The 21,966-nt window shown below is 43.7% G+C and overlaps 1 protein-coding gene across 1 annotated transcript in view; it reads right to left on the bottom strand.

Moving 5' to 3' along the window:
• The window catches only part of LOC137959131 (uncharacterized), an 87,991-nt gene that overhangs the window by 10,810 nt on the left and 55,215 nt on the right, over positions 1–21,966 (bottom strand). Inside the window, exon 8 of the mRNA XM_068806451.1 lies at positions 7,108–7,266. Coding sequence (XP_068662552.1) covers positions 7,108–7,266 — 159 coding nt within the window. The remainder of the gene's footprint in view (positions 1–7,107; positions 7,267–21,966) is intronic.

The raw sequence follows: 21,966 nt of genomic DNA, 5'->3' as shown, positions 1-21,966 counted from the left end.
ACCTTAGGTATTCTTGTACACAAAAAGGATACAAGTGTTTTTGTCCATCTACTAGAAAAACATTTGCACCATCTCCTTCCTCAAGTTCTTGAGTCAGTTATTCCCCTACCGGTTGATGATTGTTTTAGATCTATGCCAAATACCATCATTGAGAAACCATTGCAGGTATATCAATATTGAGCAGGTGCATCCTTCTCAGCCTACGGCCTCCTCTCTCATGCTAGGCCATGACTCATCTTTGTCTCAGGATTTTGAGGTAAGTGATCTACACCTACCCATTGCTTTAAGGAAAGGTATTTGGAAAGGTAGTTGTTATACGTTTGTCTCATTTTGTATCATATGACCACTTGTCTATTTTGTTTGCACTATTCCTTCTTCAATGCAGGATACTATATCCTCTCCATAGTGGAAACAAGCCATGGAAGTCAAGATGGCTACATCATTAGAGAAAGCAACCTAGTCGTTATGTGAGTTACCTTCAGGAGCTGCAGTGGTTGGCTATAGATGGGTGTATATAGTCAAATACAAAGTTGATGGCTCGATTGAGAGATATAAAGCTTGTCTAGTGCCAAAGGGTACACACAAACTTATGGTGTAGGATTTAGGGCCCCACATGCTCTATCCTCAATACGTATTCTGGTATCTATTGTTGTACTCAAGTGTGGTCCTTATACCAATTACACATAAAGAATGTTTTCTTGTATGGTGACCATGGAGCAACCTCTGGGGTATATTGCTCAAGGGGAGATGCACAAGGTATGTAGACAAGAAAGCAATCTATGGCCTAAAATAGATGCTTGGTTTGAAAATTTTAGCTAAGTAGTGATTGTCTATTGGGTTTTCTAGAAGCCACTGCAATTATTAACTCTTTGTAATGAAAAGGCCTTCTGAGATCATAGTTCTGTGTGTATATGTATATGTGGATGATATTATAGTCTGACAATGATACCTCAGGAATTGAAGAAGTTAAAAGGCTTCTTGCTACTCACTTCCAAATTAAAGACTTGGGAGCGTTGAAATATTTCTTGGGGGTTGAAGTTGCAAGAAGCAAAAAATGACTGGTGTTATCTCAAAGAAAGTATATAACCGATATGCTACATGAGTATGGATTATTAGGAGCTAAACCAGTAGATACTCCGATGGAAGTTGGACATAACTTGCACAATGACCAAAGTGCAGAATTGAATGATAAAGCACTGTATAGGAGACTAGGTGGGAACCTTATATATGCCACAATTATGCGCCCTGATATATCTTTTGTAGTGAGTGTAGTAAATCAGTTTATGGAACACTCATGAAAGGTCCACCTAGAAGTAGCGCAGAGAATTTTGAGATATCTCAAGGGAGCACCAAGAAAAGATCTCTTCTTTAAAAATAATAGTCACTTAAAAATAGATGTTTTTTCTAATGCAACTATTCCAGGTCAAAGCTAGACAGAAAATCAACTACAAGTTACCGTGTCTTCCTATGTGGCTGTTTAATCAATTGGAATAGTAAGAAGCAGAATGTGGTAGCTAGATCCAACGCAGAAGCGGAATACGGAACTATGGCACATACTGTTAGCGAGCTCATGTGGGTGAGATCGATATCTAAGGCATTGGGCTTTCATCAAAAGAAAGCCATGACTATGTTTTGTGATAACCAGGTTGCTATATTCATTGCTAGCAATCCAGTTTTTCATGAAAGGACAAAACACATAGAGGTAGATTGTCACTTTTTCAAAGTCGTGATGATGAAAAAAGAAATGATCACCCTGTAAGTTCAATTGACATATCAGCTTGGAGATGTTTTTACCAAGGCATCAAAGAAGCAAGAATTCATGACTTTCTAAGACAAGTTGGGCCTCATGGATATATATGTCCCAGCTCGAGGGAGAGAGTGAGAAAATCAGCTCAAGGGCATTTTGGTCATTTCTCTCCACAACTCTTCTTCTTCTTCTCATCACCCCTTAATCCTCTTCTATTGTGATTATACATCATGGAATCTTAAGTTTCAACATGGTATCAGAGCAAGGAAAGATCTGAGATGGAAAATGAGAGGAAGATGGTGAAGAAAGGGAGGAAGAAGAAGAAAAAGAAAAAGAAAAAGAAAAAAGAAAAGTTTCTCATTTTTCCTCAAGTCTTCTTTCCTAATTTCTGTATTTCATTGCATTTTTCACTCTCTTGCCATATTTTTCATATTGGAAATTATATAACATTGGAAAGATCTTTGAGTCTCCTTGAAATCAGATTTTTCTAGTAAGAGAAGTTGACATCTGAAACAGCAAAAGTCTAGAAGCAGAAAAGTTTCTTGCAATAACAGAAAGCTTCAAGTTTCGAGCCATTTTATGCCATCAAGAACGAGACTTAATATGGATAATTATATATCAAAAGAGGAGCAAAGGTGCCTTACTTATGCTGAATTCTCTAATCGCATCTCTCTCTAAAATAATCTTCAATCCATTCTTCACATTGAACGGGTGCCATGGATGCAACGGGCCCGTTTTAAGTGGCTAGCCAAGGGAAACGCCAATACAAAATTCTTTCTTGCTATTGCCTCAGCCCACTGGAGACCTAATCGAGTCACTTCTTTGTCTATTGACAACGAAGTTACCTCAGATAGGGCCTCTATTACTAATGACCTTCTTAGTTTTTTTCATAGATCTTTACAGGGAAGACTACCACCATTGCCCTTGACTATTTCACCACTTCACCTCGATCTCTCCTGTATTGGCGACCTTTATTGAGCTACCTTTCTCGGACGTTGAAGTTGAGGACGCTGTTATGGATCTCCCTCGAGATAGGGCCTCAAGCCCTGACGGATATAATGGTGAATTCTAAACTCTGTTGGCCTACCTTGAGCACGGACATTATCTCCATGGTTCGCAACTTCAATGATCATGGTATCATTTTTTAGAGTATCGGTGCCTCCCTTATTGCTTTGGTGCCCAAGAATGCCAATGTTGAGCATCCCTGATTTTAGGCCGATTAGTCTCGTCTCTAGCCCGTACAAGATCATTGCTCGCATCCTGGCTCGTCGTCTTAAGGTTTTCCTTCCCACCAACATCCACTGCGATCAAATTGCTTTTATCCATGACTGAGACATTCTCGATTCCATCATGGCCACTCACGAGGTTATCGATAACTTCGTCAAGTTAGACCTCCCCTGTTTTGTCCTCAAGATTGACCTTGAAAAGACTTTTGACCATGTGAGTTAGTCCCTCCTAGATGATATTTTATAGTGCATGGGCTTTGTTCACAAATGAAGATTTTGGATTCATAGTTGCATCTCTTCAGCCTCGTACTCTCTATAACTCAATGGCACTGTTTGTGGCTTCTTCCATGGTTCTTGTAGCATCCGGCAAGGAGACCCCCTCTCCCCACTGCTTTTCAATATCATTGTAGAGTACCTGTCCTATATGTTTTACTCTGCCCATAGCCTTGGGTGACTTAATGCTGTCTCGGACCAGAGTTGTTTCAATATTCCTCTGTTACAGTTTGTTGATGACACTATTTGCTTCGGTACCGCACGCTCGATCAAATACACAATATTAAAGCCCTCCTTGGCCTATTTGAGATCACTTTTGTTCAAAAGATTAACTGGAGGAAGACGACTATTATGGGTTTCCATATTGACCCCCTCCTCCAGCTTATGGCAAACACTCTGGATTGCTCGATCACGTCTCTACCATCCTCTTAACTCGGCCTCCCTCTTATTGACTGTAGACCACGGATGGGACTCTAAGCCTCGTTATTGAAAGGCTTGAACGGCGGCTATCTAGGTGGAAGGTAGGTTTCTTTCCAAAGCTGGCAGATTGAGTCTCCTCAACTCTTTTCTGGCTGGTATGCCTAACTATTTTCTCTCATCTCCACCTTACCCCGCCTATGTTTGCCGACGCATTGACATGATCAAGAGATGATTTCTATGGCATGGTACCAATAATGATTTTCACTACCACCTCATCAACTGGGAAGATGTTTGTATGCCGAAGTCTTTGGGCAGTCTAGGGATCAGACAAACCAAGGAAATGGGATCTGCCCTCCTACATAAGTGGTTCTGGAAAATCAACTCCAGCTCAGTGACCTTTTGGAAACCGATGGTGACCTCCAAACTCCAGCATCTTGGGGCTAGATAGATCACCGATGGCAGTAGTCGCCATCTCCCCCCCATTTGGAAAGCTATTTTCATTTTCTCCTAGTCTTCCGCGCTGCCATCCTTTACTTTATTGGCAATGGATCCAACCTTTGCTTTTGGACTGATTGGTGGTCAGGTGACGGTCCTCTTGCCTCCTCCTTCCCCCCGCTTCTCCAACTTACCACTTGTTGTGATCTCTTTATCGCTGATGCTTGGGCATGGCTCCTAGGACCTTCATTTGAGACACGCCCACTGATGTGGAGGCCATTATCATCTGTGACCTGATTGACGGACTAGGTGGTATTCAGCTTCATGCTCATGTGGCTGACTGGATGATTTCGCTGCCTGATGACAGCGGACATTTTTCGGTTTCCTTTGCCTATAGACTCCTCATGGGCTGGACTAGGCCCCCTATCCCTCACCTGGCTGCCATTGCTTGGTGTCTCTCATGGCTCCTCGGGTGAGATTCTTAATCTGGAGTGTCTGCCCCAATAGAATCTTCATTGCTGACAATCTCATCCAGCACGGAAATTCCTCTCCAAATCCCCTTTGCCCTTTTTGTGGTTTAGAGGCTCAGACCACTTGTCACATCCTTCTACACTGCACCTTCCCTTGGCAGATTTGGACTTCTCTGCTCAACAGTATGGGTCTCCAATTTTTCATCCCTCACGACTTGAGCACCATGTGTCGCTACCCCTCCAGGGTCCGTCTACCCAGCCTGAGTAAGCTCCTCTTATCTGCTTGTGTTGCTCACATCCCTTGGTGCCTTTGGAAGGAGAGGATCTCTCGACGTTTTGATTGTCTCCCACTCAACTGCTGAAGTCACTTGTACTGCCACAGGCCTCATCCCCACTTGGATTCCCACTAGAAAGGAATTTGTGTGCCTTTCATGTACCCCTCTCTGTACCAACTGGAACCACCCCCCGTGATCTTCAACCTAGCAGACTCAGCTGTTATCTCCTACTCCAAACCACTCAGCATTGCTGACTCGACCACGGCAAAACTCTCAGGCCTTCTCCACGGCCTTTGCATCTTTCAGAATCATTTCAGTGGTCCGCTCATTATGGGACTCCAAGGTGGTCATTGTTGGTGCTCCTCCGCCTCATTCCCTCTATGGTGTCATTCGCAGCTATTTCTTGATGTTATGGATCTTGTTTCCTCTATTCCCTGCTCTTGATCTCATGTACTCTGATCAGCCAATTTGGCTGCATCTTGTGCAAAATTGGGTCCCTCCCTTCAATTTCTTGTTAAAAGGAGAGGCCTCCCTTGATGTCTTTTTTTGCTCTCTTTTGCAATAAAATCATCACCATTTCAAAAAAAAAAAAAAAAAAAAAAAAAAAGATTATCACGTCATATACGAGGTCAACAAATCAGCTTCATGATATCTTCACTATACCTCTTGGAAAGTGTGAATTTATAATTGTTGGTAACAAGCTAGCCCTCCATGTTATTTATGCTCCAACTTGAAGAGGAGAGTTGAAGTTATAGGTATTTTAGCCTTTTCATACATGTAACTTGTCCCCATTAGGCTACATAGGGGTTTTAAGTAGTATAGTGTATTTACTTCAGTCAACCTCCACAAGAGAGGTTTCACCGCACCTGCCCTCTTTGTGGCGTGTGTGAGAAATCAGTCCAGCATGTTCTTCTTCACTATGGGTTCTCTTGGCAAGTTTGGATGGTGATCTTTCAGAAGGTTGGTAATCAGGACCTTTTTGGTAGTTGCCAGATGGTGCTAGGGACTCACGCAAGTTGCTTCTCTCAGTTTGCCTTGCTCATTTTCCATGGTGCTTGTGGCTGGAGTGCAACAACCGGAGATTCAATTCCAAATCCAACACCCCGGATAGCACCGCCTCTTATGCAATGGGCATGATTTCTAGTTGGTTGCACACCAGGAAGGAATTTGCCTCTCTGGCAGGTATATCCCTTCGCGGGAATTGGAGTCTATTGGCCCATATGGCGTGTTTGCAGAAGATGCCGGCCACGGCCGTTTGGGAACCTCCCCATAGCAACTGCATCAAGTTTAACTTCGACGGAAGTGCTTTGGGATGTCCCAGGCCGGTGGTTGCAGCAGGTGTCTTCAGGGACAGCAGTGGAGAGATCATTCTCTCTTATGTGGGGCCAGTTGGTATTGCCGGCTCCAACACTGCTGAAGTGAGTGCACTCCATTATGGGCTGCAAATTTCAAAGACCGTCTCCACAGGAAGCTGCTTATTGAAGGGGATTCCAAAGTCGTCATCAATTGGTGCTCCAACTCAAGCTCCCCTCTGGTGCCAATGGCCAATCATTGCTTGTATTGCTAACATTGTTTCCACAATTTATTGTACATGGAATCACATTCCTAGATCAGCCAACTCCTTGGCTGATATTTTAGCTAAATTTGGAACCTCCCAGCAATCTCTCATTATTTTGGATGGTTTCCCCTCCCTATAAACTTGCTCTTCCGAGCCTTTTAATATAATTCAGCATCATTTCAAAAAAAAATAGTAGTAGAGTGTATTTAATTGGAGTATGTACACTGGTCTAGAGGGGCATTTCGGTCCATTATTGTAATCTTTTTTAAGTTATATACAGGTCAAGGGTTGGACTCTGACCCCTATCAAGCTGCTACTTTCTATGCAGCTTTCTTTCTCTTTTTTCTTTATTCTTGCTTTTCTTCTTCTCTCAAACATCTTTTTGCAGAATTCTACAGAGAAGCTTCACTTTATAGCTTCATCGAAGAAGTGATTTTTCTCCTGTATGGAAGATGAGCTCTCTCAAGGAGAAACTAATCAAAAACACTTGGATACTAGAAGTAGCTCTTGATTGAAAGAGCTACTTTTTTCTCCAAATGTCCAAACACAACCCTAACTTCCACATGTCAACTACAAATCATTACAACTAAAAATACAAGAGCAACGTAATCAACATTATAAAACAGCAAGCAGAAAATTGTTACAATAATATTATCTCAAAAATATTGTAATAATATTGTCACGATATTAATTGATGTCTTACCTCATACAAGAGCTCAAAAGCACTCAATGTCAGAAGCATGTCACTTGCATGAACTTCTGATTCTATTAACGTAAGAAGGTCAGAATCATAAACAGCTGATGCCACAGAGCTAGAGACGGAGAAGAGTTTCACAATGAGAGCAAAAACTCGAATCCTTGCCTGTTAAAAATTACATCAGTGAGTATAAAGGATATTGTAATACACAAGGCATTCAACATCAACTTAACAATGAGCACTTAAAATTTTAAAGAGCAAACTTATTTAACCACATTTATCGTGCCAGCTGCCAAAGGAGATTAACATTTTCAGCCTTCGTTTCGTTAGTCTCTGCAGTCTTGTGGTAAGAAAATTATATTAAGCATAAAATATCTCAAGAAACCTGTGCTTTTAAGACCATAAGACTAAGGCTCCAACAACGAAACAGACAGCTCTAAAGACAGAAAACGAGAAGTTTCATTATCTTAATGCCAATAGCATTCAACTGCTGCAGTACTTTTTTTTTATGAAATGTGATTTTATTAAGAGAACAAAAAAGAGCAAACTCTTAACAACAAGAGATTGCAAGGAGGCTCCTTGCTTGGCTAAAGCATCAACCACAGAATTAGCTGATCTCGGAATGAGAGACCAAAAACAGTCACAAAGATTGACAATATCCAAATTTTCAAAAAAGGCATCCCAATGGCGCCACGGAGGCGTAGAGACATTCTCACACCAACCAATCACCACCTAGGAACCTCCCTCAACCAGGATGGGCCCTGAGCAATGATTGCTGAAAACACGGAGCCCAGTAAGAAGGCTTTGAAGCTCAGCCGTCGTGGAGTCCGCAATACCGAGAGGGCCGGAGAAGGAGACGATCTGGTTCCCAAGAACCATGAATCACGTCGCCAAAACTCGCTAAGCCAGGGTTACCGAAAGAAGATCCACCAAAATTCAACTTAAAGACACCAATAGGCGGCAGTCCACTCACAAATAACTGGGGGCTTTGAAGAAGTGTGGAGCTGGACAAGACACCTCCAATTATTTCTGATGGAAGATCCCGAGAAGGGGGCGCAGGCTTTTCAAGAATGAAGCCAAGTAGCAATATTGCTTGAGATAGTTTCAATGACTCTCTTGAGCGTTGTACTTGGCATTGAATCTTCTTTGATTGCGCTCAAGCCAAAGACCCCAAGGGATGAATGCGGAAAGGACAGAGATCATCAATATTTCAAGACCGGGGACAGGGGTCTCTGCAAGCATTCGGCAGGCGGCGGCCAAGCATTCTGGGAAGCTGAGTTGGAGCCCAATTCTGCGAATAATCGACATCCAAATCTCCCAAGAGAAAAGGGCACAAGAGAAGCAGGTGACTAACAGTTTCTTCATTTGCATGGCAAAAAGGGAAAATGGGGTCAACCCCGAGCTTACCATGAATTCTGATATTATCAGCTGAGACAATCTCATTACAGCATGCACTCCACATGAAGAATTTTATGTTAGGGGGGGGGGGGGGGGGGGGGTGCGTGTTGAGATGTCATGTGAACTCCACCGCATGCTTGGGACCACGAGTAATACTGCCTCGAATAACAAGGTAAACAAAGGAGACTGAGAAGGAGCCACTTTTATCTGGCCACCAAATTAATTTATCTGATTTGTTAGCTTGAATTCTGGCTGGCTGTAAAGCTTCCAAAAGGTGACTGGCTTCAAGACCTTCAAACTTTGATAGACCACAACGAGGTTGAATGTTCCATCCCCCCATTATGGGTGACTTCAGCAATGGTAATATTCCTTAATCTTGAAATTTTGAAGTGTTGATTTTCAAGACTCCATGAATTTAGCTCATGGAGAAAAAGGGAGAGAAACCCATTGGGAGAAAACTATGAAAAAGGGTTATGGACTTGATTTCCTAACCCTCCCCCTGAAGCTCTATTTATAGATTAATAAAACTATTGTATTACAATAATACCCCTGAACTTACGGTTTAGGGTTTTAACCCTGGAACTTCAACTTAATTATATCAATGACATCTCTATGAGATGACCCTTTATTTACCATCCTGCCATCATTGTATGTGGGCCTATGGGCCTTCTCTTTGATCTATGGGCCTTGAGCCTTCTCTTTATCTACATCTCTTGGTTGCATGGGTCTTCCTTGGTCTTAAGGGTATGGGCCCATCTTCTAATACACTTGGATATTGTTATGGTCCCTAGCCATGGCTCTAGTAACTCGGTGTGGGAGTGGTGAATCCAGAGTGAGAAAGATGAGTTCAGCACTGTTAAGTGTTGCTGCTCTCCATAAGAGATATAGGGACCTCTTATGGAACTCAGAAAAGGGAGATTTCAGGGCCCCCTTGTTGGTCTCGGATGAGAGGTTGATAACCCTCTTGTTCTTCACAGAAAGAGAGGATTTGTATCCTCTTGTTCTTAAGGGAAACTCAGAATTTGAGCCTTCTCTCTCACAGTAAAGCTATAGAGAACAATAGAGATGAAAAAAGATAGAAGAGAAATCAGATTCAAGAAGGAACCTGAACCTAGAGCTTGTCAAGGAGAACTCCAAACCCTAGATCTCGTCAAGAAGAACTCTTAAACCCTGTAACCTAAAAATCAATACTTGCCTTCCCTTCATCCCTTTACCCTCTAAATAGGGTTTGACGCAAATAGAGTTTAGAGTTTCATAATTACAATTCTGCCCCTATGGCATGTAGCCTTAAATACGTAATGAAAGATATACTTAAAAGCAATATAAAATATGAAGGTAAAAGCAATTAACTTAGTGAGTCAGTGACGCCTCCTTTGGGTGACTCGGTTAGCTATTGAGTCCACAACAATTGCCCCCCCCCTAGAGAAAGAGTTTGTCCTCAAGCTTGTAAGTTGGGTAGACCTGCTTGAAGTTGTCCAACTGTTCCCATGTAGTAGGGGCTGGTTCGGTGTCCTTCCATTGTACTAGAATCTCACGCTGGTCATGAATAAGGTTAGCATGCAATACCATGGTTGGAGTAAGAAGAACCCGGCCATTGTCCACCAGAGGAAGGGATGGGGAGGAAGGAGGGGGTGAGCCCTAAAAGGGTTTAAGTAGGGAGACATGAAACACATCATGAAGCTTGGTCGTGGTGGAAAGTTGCAGTTGATAGGCAACCGGCCCCACGCGCCGAATAATAGAGAAAGGCCCAAAGTACTTTGGGGAAAGTTTATTACGTTGTTGGTCAGCAATTGAGTGTTGTTGGTGAGGTTGGAGGCATAACCAAACGTAATCCCCTTCCTTGTATGATATATCCTTGTGCCCCTTGTCATAGAAGTCCTTCATACGAACTTGTGCTTTGAGGAGGCGAGCCGAAATATTCTGTAGCACCTAGTCCCGTTCAATGAGTGTCTGATCAATAGAGTCCACTCAGGGTGGAGCTTGGAGTATAAGAGAGAAGTCGAGGAGGATCTCTTCCATATAGAACGCTAAAGGGAGTAGACTGCAAGGCTGTGTGGAAGGAAGTATTGTAACAATATTCAGCCCACGGTAACCATTGAACCTAATTTTTAGGACGATCGCCCGCAATGCATCAGAGATACATTTCCACGATGCGGTTAACCACCTCTGTTTGGCCATCTATTTGAGGATGATAGGATGATGCGAATTTCAGCTTGGTGCCGCATAAACGAAAAAGTTCCCGCCAAAAAGCGTTGGTAAAGATTGCATCACGATCACTGACAATCGATTTTGGAATGCCATGTAGACGAACAATATGCTCGAGGAATGTCTGTGCCACTCGGGATGCAGTATATGGGTGTGCCATGGGAATAAAGTGAGCATACTTGGAGAACCTATCCACCACCACAAATAATACTGATTTGCCTGAAGACTGTGGAAGACCTTCAACGAAAGACATAGATATATCAGCCCACACTTGTGTAGGAAGTGCAAGAGGGTACAGAAGACCCGCTGGACTTAACTGTTAGGCCTTGTTACGTTGACAAACAGGATAGGATGTGACATATGCTGCAATGGAGGTCTTCATGGCCTGCCAATAGAAATCCGGTCGAATGCAATGCAAGGTTTTTTGTATGCCTTCATGAGTTTTGTCATGGAATGCAGAGAAGATGGCTGACACCAACTCTGAAGTGTGTGGTACATATAAGCGCAATTTGTAGTAAATAAGAGAATTCTGAATGGACCATCTAGAGTCCAGTGCTTCTTCTGTAATTTTTGTGTGCAGATTTTGGAGGACCAGATTGCTGGTATTTTCCTCATTAACCAAGTCTAAGAGAAGAAAACGAGGCTGGCTGATGACATAGAGAAGCGGTGGATTCTCCAAACGTCGTGACAAGGCATTGGCCACCTTGTTTAACCACCCAGCATGGTATTCCACTGTAAAATCGAACCCCATCAATTTACTAATCCAGTGTTGTTGAGGACAAGTTGTGAGGCACTGTTCCAACAAATATTTAAGAATGTAATGATCAGTGCGAATGAGAAATGCACGACCCCATAAGTAAGGTCGCCAATGTTGGACAACTTTGGCCAACCCAATTAACTCACGTTCATAAGCTGCCAATTTGATATGTCGTTCTGCCAATTGTTTGCTGAAATATGCAATAGGGTGAAAATTTTGTTGTAGAACGGCCACATTGCCCCCACTGAATGCGTCACACTCGACCTCAAGTAAATCTTCAAAATTTGGAAGTTGCAGAACTGGTGCTGATGCAAGAGCTAATTTGAAATCTGTGAAGGACTGTATGGCCTGGTCATTCCAAATCAAGGAATTTTCTTGAGGAGGTTTGTCAATGGTGCTGCTAACGGCCCATAATTCTTGATAAATTTTCTGTAATATCATCCCAAAAACCCTCTCAAAGCAAAGGTATTCATAGGTTGCGGCCAATCGAAAATGGCTTGAATTTTCTCGGAATCAACCGTGACCCCATCATGGGAAATAATATGGCCGAGATAGGCCACATGTGACTTCGCAAAAGATCATTTAGATTTCTTTAAATATAGTTGATGTGCACGTAACAAATGAAATACCACACTTAAATGCTCTAAATACAGAGTTCCGGACTGGTTGTAAATGAGTATGTCATAAATAAAAAATACAAATTTGCGTAAATAGTTGCGGAATACCTCGTTCATTAACACATGGAATGTGGATGGGGCATTGGATAACCCAAACGACATCACCACAAATTCAAAATGGACGTGATGAGTGTGGAAGGCAGTTCTCTCGATGTCGGCTGGATGCATACGAAGCTGATGATATCCAGAGCGCAAGTCCAATTCATTGCTCAAGCTAAGTCAGCAGGTGCGTGGAGCTCCACCTCTAACCTTAAAGACTCATTAAGGCCTGTTGTAAATAAATTGACCTGCTGGTCTATGCGAACCATCCGGCTTGGGCTAGAGGATCGAACCGTATAGTGCATATTTCTTTAAACTCTTCCCAATCCAGCACCAATCTATCCAACTCTACTTGATGAAACCAAAGTTGTGTTTCATCGAGCATATGGAAGGCGGCCAGTCCCACCTTATCAATTATTGATGTTCTTTGATGGATAAAAAAAATTTGGCACCTATGTAACCAAATCAAGGGGTAGTCTGACCCATTAAAAGTACGAAAATCCAATTTTGTATACCTGGATACGGTGCCTCCTCCCTGGTTGAAATTTCCAGTCTGGGCAAGAAAGGTAGTGCGCCCTGCAACCTGGTATCCCCCTCTGTTGTGCGAGTTGTCCTCTCCTCTTTGTCCCGGAGTTGAGTTCCTTCCAGCCGTAATATTTCCCATCATCCCAAAAAGTCTATCGATCTGGAGATTCCTATTTGGAAGTTGTTCCAACTTCTCCATGAATAGAGCAAACTTTCTTTCATTTTATGCTTGTGTTTCTGCCTGCGCCTGCTGCCCTCAGATCAACAATTCTTTTAACTCACCATTGTTGGGCTCCCCAATGTTACCCTGCTCTGATACCACGTTGTTATGGTCCCTAGCCATGGATCTAGTAACTCGGCGTGGAACAGGTGAATCCAGAGTGAGAAAGACGAGTTCAGCACTGTTAGGTGTTGATGCTCTCGGTAAGAGGTATAGGGACCACTTATGGAACTCGGAAAAGGGAGATTTCACGGCCCCCTTGCTGGTCTTGAATGAGAGGTTGAGAACCCTCTTGTTCTTTATGGAAAAAGAGGATTTGTACCCTCTTGTTCTTCACGGAAACTAAAGAATTTGAGCCTTCTCTCTCTCGATAAAGCTATAGAGAACAATAGAGATCAAAAAGGATAGAAGAGAAATCAGATTCAAGAAGGAACCTAGAGCTCGACAAGGAGAACTCCAAACCCTAGAGCTCTTCAAGGAGAACTCTTAAACCTTGTTTAACCTAAAAATCAATACTTGCCTTCCCTTCATTCCTTTACCCTCTAAATAGGGTCTGATGCAAATAGAGTTTAGGGTGTCATAATTACAATTCTGCCCCTGCGGCATGTGGCCTTAAATACTTAATGAAATATATATACTTAAAAGCAATATAAAATATAAAAGTAAAAGCAATTAACTCAGTGAGTCAGTGGCACCTCCTTTGGGTGACTCAGTTAGCTATTGAGTCCTCAACAAATATGTGGGCCTTCCTTGGTTCGTGTGGGCTTGGGCCCTATCTTTCAACACCCCCCTCAAGCTGGGGGTGAGAGAACAACATAAACTCCCAATTTGCTGCAAAATGATGTATAAAATATTTTCTGTATAAAATAGCACATCTTCCAATATGCCTTCATCTTCCAACACTCTCCCTCATGCCGGTGCTCTCGTTCTTGAGGCCCAGCCGATATAATATCAATGAGAGTAAATCACTCCTAGCCGCTAAGACATTGCTCCATACTCCAGTCTTAACTCATGTTGGATGTAGGGCACACTCCGTCTTCTGTAGGTAGTGTGTCTATCAGCATTGCTCTGAAGTGTCCACCTTCACCACCGTGTCCCTCCACAAAACAATGACTCTCAAGTGGTAGAGTAATATATGATATTAATGGGGGGAAGTAACATAAATGTAATAATAAGTTCCTCCGTCATGGACTCCCAACCATACATATTTTTTATATTTTTGACTGGGTATTAAGTTCCTCCGTCATGGACTCCCAACTACAAATATTTTTGATATTTTTGACGGGGTATTAAGTTCCTCCGTCATGGACTCCCAACGACAAATATTTTTGATATTTTTTACGGGGACAAATAAATAATGGTACGAGGCTACCTCTTCTTCAATAATAATGTCTCATCAAAATAAACACAATAGCAGCAGCTAAAGTGGGTTTGGGCCCATATAACACGAACCAAAATAATCCTTGTAAAATGACCCATGAAATAATCCAATGCACATATATGTACCAAATAATATGTTGACCAAGGAATAATCAGTAAATTCTTCAAAAATAATAATCCAGCAAGAGAAAACATTTACCGAGTCGTGCCGAAATATGTATAAAACTTGGGCACGTATACAAAGGCAGAAAATAAGTGGCCCAAGTTAGGTTCACCCGGACCGAGTTGGTCTGAGTTGACTCGGTAAGGAATAGAACAGCAGTCTGGTGGGTTGCTCTCGGCTTGGTCCGAGTTGCTTGGCAGGCGCTGGCCGGCTTGGCACTGATTTAATTCAAGTTTCCTAACTTAGGAAACTTGAATAATGCAACAGTGCCTTCTTCCTCACCAATGCCGAAGCATAAGAACTCTCGGCGGAAACAGAGCTCTTCGGGAGGAAACTTTCCAAACAGAAACTCATTAAACCGCAATAGAATCATCGTCCAGAAAAGGCAACTCAATCCTTCCTTCCCCACGGCACCGAACAGCTCCGTAAACCAGAAAGGAATGGACAGCAACGTAATGACGGAAGGAAATCCCGTCAATTTGGCCGAGATAATTTTGGCTTGCCAGCGGATGGCTGTTGATGATATTCGGCAGGATCGGTGGGCGACTTCTTCTTCTTCGGCAACGGCGGGTTGTCTTCCCCCGCGGCCGAACAAAGCAGCAACTTTCCAGACTGAGTTTTGAATATCTATCACAGAGAGATTTCCAGCTGAGTTTCCTCGGCAGATCGGAACCTTGGAATAAACAGAACCTCGGCATAATGGCAAGGCAGCACCTAAGTTGGCAATTTAATTTGGAAATATCATCTTCTTCCTCCCCGGCGCCGAACAGAGCAGGACAACGTCTCAGCTGGTTCAAAATATTATTTTTCTTTCGGATTCTGGAGAAGACCACGATACAGTCTTATGGTTAGGAGATCAGTACGACGTATGCCAGCCAGAGGAGTTTCCGAAGAGACAGTGAGAGGAAAAAAAAACTTTACAAAAATCTCTGGGAGAGCGGTGATATTTGGGCTCTGTTTGGAGCAAAGATCGAAACACCGAACAGAATACCAATGCAGCGTGACTTTTTTCCAGCCCACAACCTTCCTAAAGTAGTTTCTAACATATGGTAATGGGTAGAACAAAGAAAAGAGTTATAGTTCAGAAAGAAAATAACGAGAACAAAAAAAATGAAAAAAATATGGGTTTTTTTGGAATAAAAAAACCATACTACAAGTCCTGAAAATCAAAGCTCTGATACTATGTTGATTTTCAGGACTCCATGAATTTAGCTCATGGAGAATAAGGGAGAGAAACCCATTGGGGGAAAACTGGAGGAAGAGGGGTTATGGACTTGATTTTCTAAGCCTCCCCCTGAAGCTCTATTTATAGATTAATAAAACTATTGTATTACAATAATACCCCTGAACTTAGGGTTTAGGGTTTAGGGTTTAGGGTTTTAACCCTGGAACTTTAACTTAATTACAACAATGTCATCTCTATAAAATGACCCTTTATTTACCATCTTGCCATCATTGTATGTGGGCCTATGGACCTTCTCTTTGATCTGTGAGCCTTAAGCCCGTCTTCTATATCTCTTGGTTGCATGGGTCTTCCATGGTCTTATGGGCCTGGGTCCATCTTCTAATACACTTGGATATGTGGGCCTTCTTTGGTCGTGTGGGTTTGGGCCCTATCTTCCAACATGAAGAGGCTAGGAAAGGTGTTCTGAAGAGGCATATCACCCAACCACCAATCTTCCCATAATCTGATATGATGGCCATCACCCACATAGAATCGGACTACCAATGAGAAAATTGGAGTAAGGAGAGAGATCTCCATATAGGAGATAATTGCCTTCTGTTTCCCCCTTTAGTCCACCAATTCGAAGAAATGCCAAGCTTTGATAGCACCACATTTTTCCAAAGGTTTGGAGCAGATGAGTTGAATCTCCAAATCCATTTGAGCAAGGCACGATTCATGTCTTTGGAAAGCCGGATTCCGAGACCTCCAAGGCTCTTCGGGAGACAGACTTCCTCCCAACTGACCAAATGGTACTTGAAATCAAGGCTACTTCCTCTCCAAAGAAAACATTTCTTCATCTTATCCAATTGCTAACAATCAGAAGTTGGGCAAGGCAGGAAGGATAAATAATGGTTTAGAATGCCAGCAATACATGATTTTAAAAGAATCATCCTTCCAGCCTTGCTGCAATTCCATCTTCTCAATAACTGGAGTCAGAGGTCTTGGCAAATACGGCCCGTGAATAGAGGAAGACCGAGGTAAGTACAAGGGGTGGATGAGATTGAGCAACTAAGTTCTTCCGCCATTTCTGAGAGGGAGTTTGGGTTGATATTGAACCCAATAAAGGAAGTTTTACCCCAATTTACCTTCTGACCAGAGCTAATTTCGAAAAGTCCCAAAACTGCCTTTACTTTTCTGAAGTTAGCCATTGTTCCTGCTCCGAAGATCAAAGTGTCATCCGCATATTGAAGGACAGGAATATTGAAGGTCAAGGAGATGCTGGTTGGATGAAGCCATCCACATTTTTTGGCCGAAAATAGCATAGCAGAGAGGAATTCCACCTCAATGTTGAAGAGGAGAGGGGAGAGAAGATCTCCCTATCTCAATCCCCTCGAGCCATTTAAACATCCACAAGTTGTACCATTCAAGACTAGAGAATACGTTGCGGAAGACAGGCAACTCCAAATCCAATATCTCCAACAATCTCCAAAGCCCATGCGGGTAATGATGTCGTCCAAAAGGACCCAATTTACCCGATCGTAAGCCTTTTCTAAATCCAGCTTAAGTGTAAACGTTGGATCCTTCGAACGGGAAAAATGGTCAAACAACTCATGCACCACCATAGTGGAGTCCAAAATGTTTCTACCCTTCAAGAAAGCACTCTGACCATGGCTGATAACAAGAGGGAGTACTGTTTTGAGCCTGTTCGCAAGGAGTCTAGCAATAATCTTGTAAGTGCTCGAGATCAGACTGATAGGACGAAAGTCACCAGGAGTCTCAACATTTCTCTTCTTGGGGATCAGGGAGATAAAAGAGCCCCCCATGCTGCAAAAGGTGATGTCAGTCTTGAAAAAACCCTCAACCATCTTATAAATATCTCCCTTGATAATCGGCCAAGCACAATGATAGAATTCACCATTGAATCCATCTGGGCCCGGTGCCCGGTCACAAGCCATGCCCAGGACTGCTTTTTCAATTTCCCTCTGGGAGAAAGGAACTTCGAGAATAGATGAAGCAGAGTGAGGGAGATGCCCAAAATGAAGGTAGTGTGGACTTTGGGTCGATTAATATAATCATCAGTGTATAAATCTGTGAAAAAACTGAGCAACTCATTAGTAATTTGGATCCTATCCGACGTTACCTCATTATTGATGCATAAAGAGGTAATTTGGTTGGATCTCTTCCTCGCCGATGCGAGGGAGTGGAAAAATTTTGTATTGGCATCTCCATCAGTTAGCCATTTAAAACAGGCTCTTTGCTTTCAGCTGATTCTTTCCTGAATTAGTAGAACTTGCAACTCCATTTGAAGCGAAAGGCGAGTGGAAAATTCAGATTGAGTTAGATGCCTTTGCTCTTCCGAAGAATCCAGCTCGGCGATGCAGTTGAGAAGAGAGGATTTTTTTTCTCTAGCAGTTTGACGACGCCAAAAGGACCATTCCTTAAGATTCTTTTTAAGGAGCTTGAGCTTTATCGTAAGAGACCACTCTGGTCTACCCCAAGCCAGCAAGTTAGACCACCAATTTTGCAAAAGCACATCAAAATCAGCATCCAAGAACCAGGTGTTTTCGAATCTGAATGGGGGGAGGGGGGAGGACCCCATCTTCCACACGAGGTGGATAATAGGATGGGCCAGTGATTGGATCCTACCCGATTGAGGACTCTTTCGGAAATATCATCATAAAGATGAAAACCAATTTGAGTTGGCAAGAAAACGATCCAACTTCGAGAGGATTGGGTGCTACTGCCTATTAGACCAAGCGAAAGTCTTTCTCGAGAGGGTGATCTCTTCCAATTCTCCACTACTGATGAAGTCAACAAAACCCCTCATAGAAGATGAGATGTGAGTAGTTGGAGGTTGCTTTTCATCGCAAAAACGAATAGCATTGAAATCTCCTACAAAAATTTATGGTAGAGGCCACTAGAGTTGGAGGTCAATGAGCTCCTCCCAGAAATTCCTTCTCACGCAATAGCGGTTAGGACCGTAAACTCCAGCGAGGCACCACTGAGAACCAGAACAACGATCACGGAAATGAATCCCCACTAAGTAAGTTCCGTGATTGATGTTGATTGCATCGAAGAGGGAGCTATCCCATAGCACCATGATTGCACCAGAATGGCCGATAGAATTTACGGCCAACCATTGCAACGAAGGGCAGTTCCAAAGGTCACGGGCGAGGCTGTCGTTCGGACTTTGGCAATTTGTTTCTTGGAGCACTACAATAGAAGGCTTGAATTGTGTTAGGAGGCAACAAATTATTGCTCGCTTCCATGAAGACCCTTCTCCCCGGACATTCCAAGAGATTAAGATCATTTGGAACTGATTTGTTGAACTCCCACATCGTCTTTCCCTCCTAGGGTCTGTCCATGGAAAACCACTCCCAAGAGACGAGCCAGATTCATCATGTTTTGCCATGTTTCCTCGTCTTACCGACTTCGTTCAGATTGTAACTTTGCTGCCATCCTTTCAATTGGAGGGAGGGGAGGTTTGAAATAGTCAAGAAGGGGGGGATGTTCTGCTGGCCAAAGTAGTCCCTGATTAGCAACGGGCGGGGTCACTCTTTTTCCTTCTATGATAGGTAGCCAAAACTAGAGGGGTTGGAAAATCCAAGTTGAGCGTGGTGTTAGGATTGGGCTCAAGTTCTGATGTGGTGTCTAGATCTTGAACAGTGAGTGGGGGAGGTATTTCAGGTGGTTTATGCGTCCGGGGGATGAGACTGGGCGCTGTTTTTTCCATGTTGTTTTGAGGGGTTGGTATAAATCGTGTTTGGGCAAGGGCTGAAACCATCGGAATTGTTATCCTCATGGTAGCTGAAAAGGGGGTTTTGGAAGGCAGGGGTGAAGAAATTTGTTTGAAGGTTATCTAGTCGTGGTGAAAGGTCGGAATTTTTCCCGAGGTCCTTTTCTGGGTTTGAGATGCTCAAGGCAAGGATGTTGCAGGCGGAGTTACCAAGACAAGCTGGAGATTGGTGGTGCGCTAGGGGGGGTGGATGATTTTCGAGGTTTGTTGGGGAATTGCATTTGCCAAGGTGGAGGTATTGATGAGGTTGGCAGTCAACACTGAAGCCAGCGCTGCAGTCGAGGTCTGAGGGGGGAGGGTTGTATTTCGAAGGGAATGGGTGGGTGATTTGAGGTGAAGGTTAGAGGTGGTGTGTAGGGGAAAGGAGAGGTTGGCTGTTGAGGTAGCGTGAGAAGGGAGGGAAATCGTTACGTTCGAGGTTGCAGGGAGGAGGGGGGTATTTCGAAAAGGTTGATTTGGATTTTCGAGGTAGAGATGTGGAGTGGTGTGTGTGTGTGTGTGTGTGTGTGTGTGTGTGTGTGTGTGTGTGTGTGGGGGGGGGGGGGGGGGGGGGGGGGGGGGGGGAGGGGATGATGTGACTACTCGAACTCGAAATGGTAGTGGCATTGGGAAGGCCAATTTGGCTTTTCGAGGTGTCAAAAAAAGCCGGAAAGGTGTTTGAGGGAGGTTTGAAATTTGAATTTGAAATTTGGTTTGGATTTGGGATCGAATTTGAAAAATATTTTGGATTTGAATTTGAATTCAAATTCAACAAATTCCAGGCTGGATCAGGTGAGTGTGGGTTTGTGGGATGGTGTGATCGACTCTGTCGAGCAATGACTCGGTCATGTCAGGGAGCGGGAGCAGAGTGGCCTACCTCTGTGGGGTGGAGTTCCGGCATGTCCACCGTGGAAAATTCTCCCATCACCACCTTACTCCAGAAGAAATTTTCTCTGATCACTAGCTCTAGGAACAAATTTTCCGTCCAAGGCAATGATGGGGCAATGAATACTTTTGCAATGTCGACTATGGCGCAGCTAACAGTTTCCTCCGCCCATTTGATCGGCTCACCAAATTTTCAGGCAAGGTGGTTTAGGATCGTTTCCGACCAGAGTTCCACCAGGATTCTAAGAAAGGAAATCCATTGACCGTATTGACTTCCGAGAGTAGTTGAAGGCCAGACTATTATCGCCGAGAAATTGATTTCATGGGTGGTGATAGATGAAGAGCAGCTTCCATATCCAGCGACAATTGAAAAGAGATCAGCTATTTTGAGTGTCCCAGATAGGAGGTGGTCGGACAGTAGTTGAGATCGAGTGTTTCTCCGACATAGTGACATAGATCGTCACTGCTCCAACTTGGGGCTAATTGATCTATTGTCACCGCTGCTAGTAAAAACTTTTGGCCCTCCAAGAGAGAATCAGGTGGTAGGTTTATGGTGCTGTTTTGGAGAGTGGGGAGAGAAACGTTGGAGGAGGGGGCTGATTTCTCCGATCTATAGATCCACGCCATGATCAAACTTCATCTACTTTGGGTGATTTTACATTCTCTGGCTCCATTGTACTTGAAAAGCGAGAGGGAGAAGGTCATGGAGTTGGATAGGAACTCACTCCGCCGAGGGGGGGAGGGACCATTATTGGTGTTGGAGTCAAAACAATGGAGGAAATCTGGTTCCGCAGCCAGTGGAATCGATATGAAGGAACGTTTCGATTCGATCCGTTTCATATTGTGATTCAAATCGAGACCACTCTTTTCCCAGAGTCGCCGCAAAGAGATTTCCGAGTCACTAAAAGAGAGGGTGACTGTCAAAGAAGGGTTTCTCTGCTCCTGACAAGCCGGTCTTTTGGGTAGTATTAGCTAGGTGCTTAACGTTTGGTATCAGAGCTAGCGCTACGTCACGGGTTCGATTCCCATGTGTTGCAAGCAGCGTGTGGAGGTGTGTAGCCCTGGGCGGAGGGGGCAACCTAGCAAAAGGGGCGACCAGAGTGTGTTCCCGCACCTTAGGGCCGTCGGTAGAGTGGACCGTCGTCAGAAGTGGGCCGTCTCCAGTGTAGGCCGCCGTGGGCGTCAGCCTCATGATGGTGGGTGTGATGTTATGGTCCTGGGTTAAGTACCTATGTCTTCCGCTCCTAACAGGCCGGTCTTTTGGGTAATATTAGCTAGGTGCTTAACACATCCTCCCTATCTCCATCACCGCCGATGGGATAGGGTGTCGATGAAGGTCAGTTTTCGTAGAGTAAGAAAACCCCCTTTCTTCTTCATCCCTTCATCGAGTGGAAAGGGGATCACCATCCGGGTCTTCTTGATCTCCACTCCTATCTCGTTTTTGAAATTCATGTTTTTTCCGCCGGATAAAATGAGCACGCTCGTCGTAAATTCCTTTTCCGTGATTGGCAATCGGGTAGAACATCTTCTCTTTTCCATCTTTTGCGATTTCTCGATATTTCTCCCCAAAACTCGGTTATCCTTCATCAAATTCACACTCGGCCCTTGTGATCGCAACGCCGCGTCGTCGCTCGCCGTTGTGTCATCACTCGTTCGAAACGACTTCTCACATCGTC

Source organism: Aristolochia californica, unplaced genomic scaffold (assembly GCF_029961685.1).
Source record: "Aristolochia californica isolate CCGP_79_NKW_82.1479 unplaced genomic scaffold, dmAriCali1.0.hap1 SCAF_3, whole genome shotgun sequence".
Lineage (NCBI taxonomy): Eukaryota > Viridiplantae > Streptophyta > Magnoliopsida > Piperales > Aristolochiaceae > Aristolochia > Aristolochia californica.
Note: the sequence above shows the minus strand (reverse complement) of the source record. Positions and strands in the feature narration are given on the sequence as shown.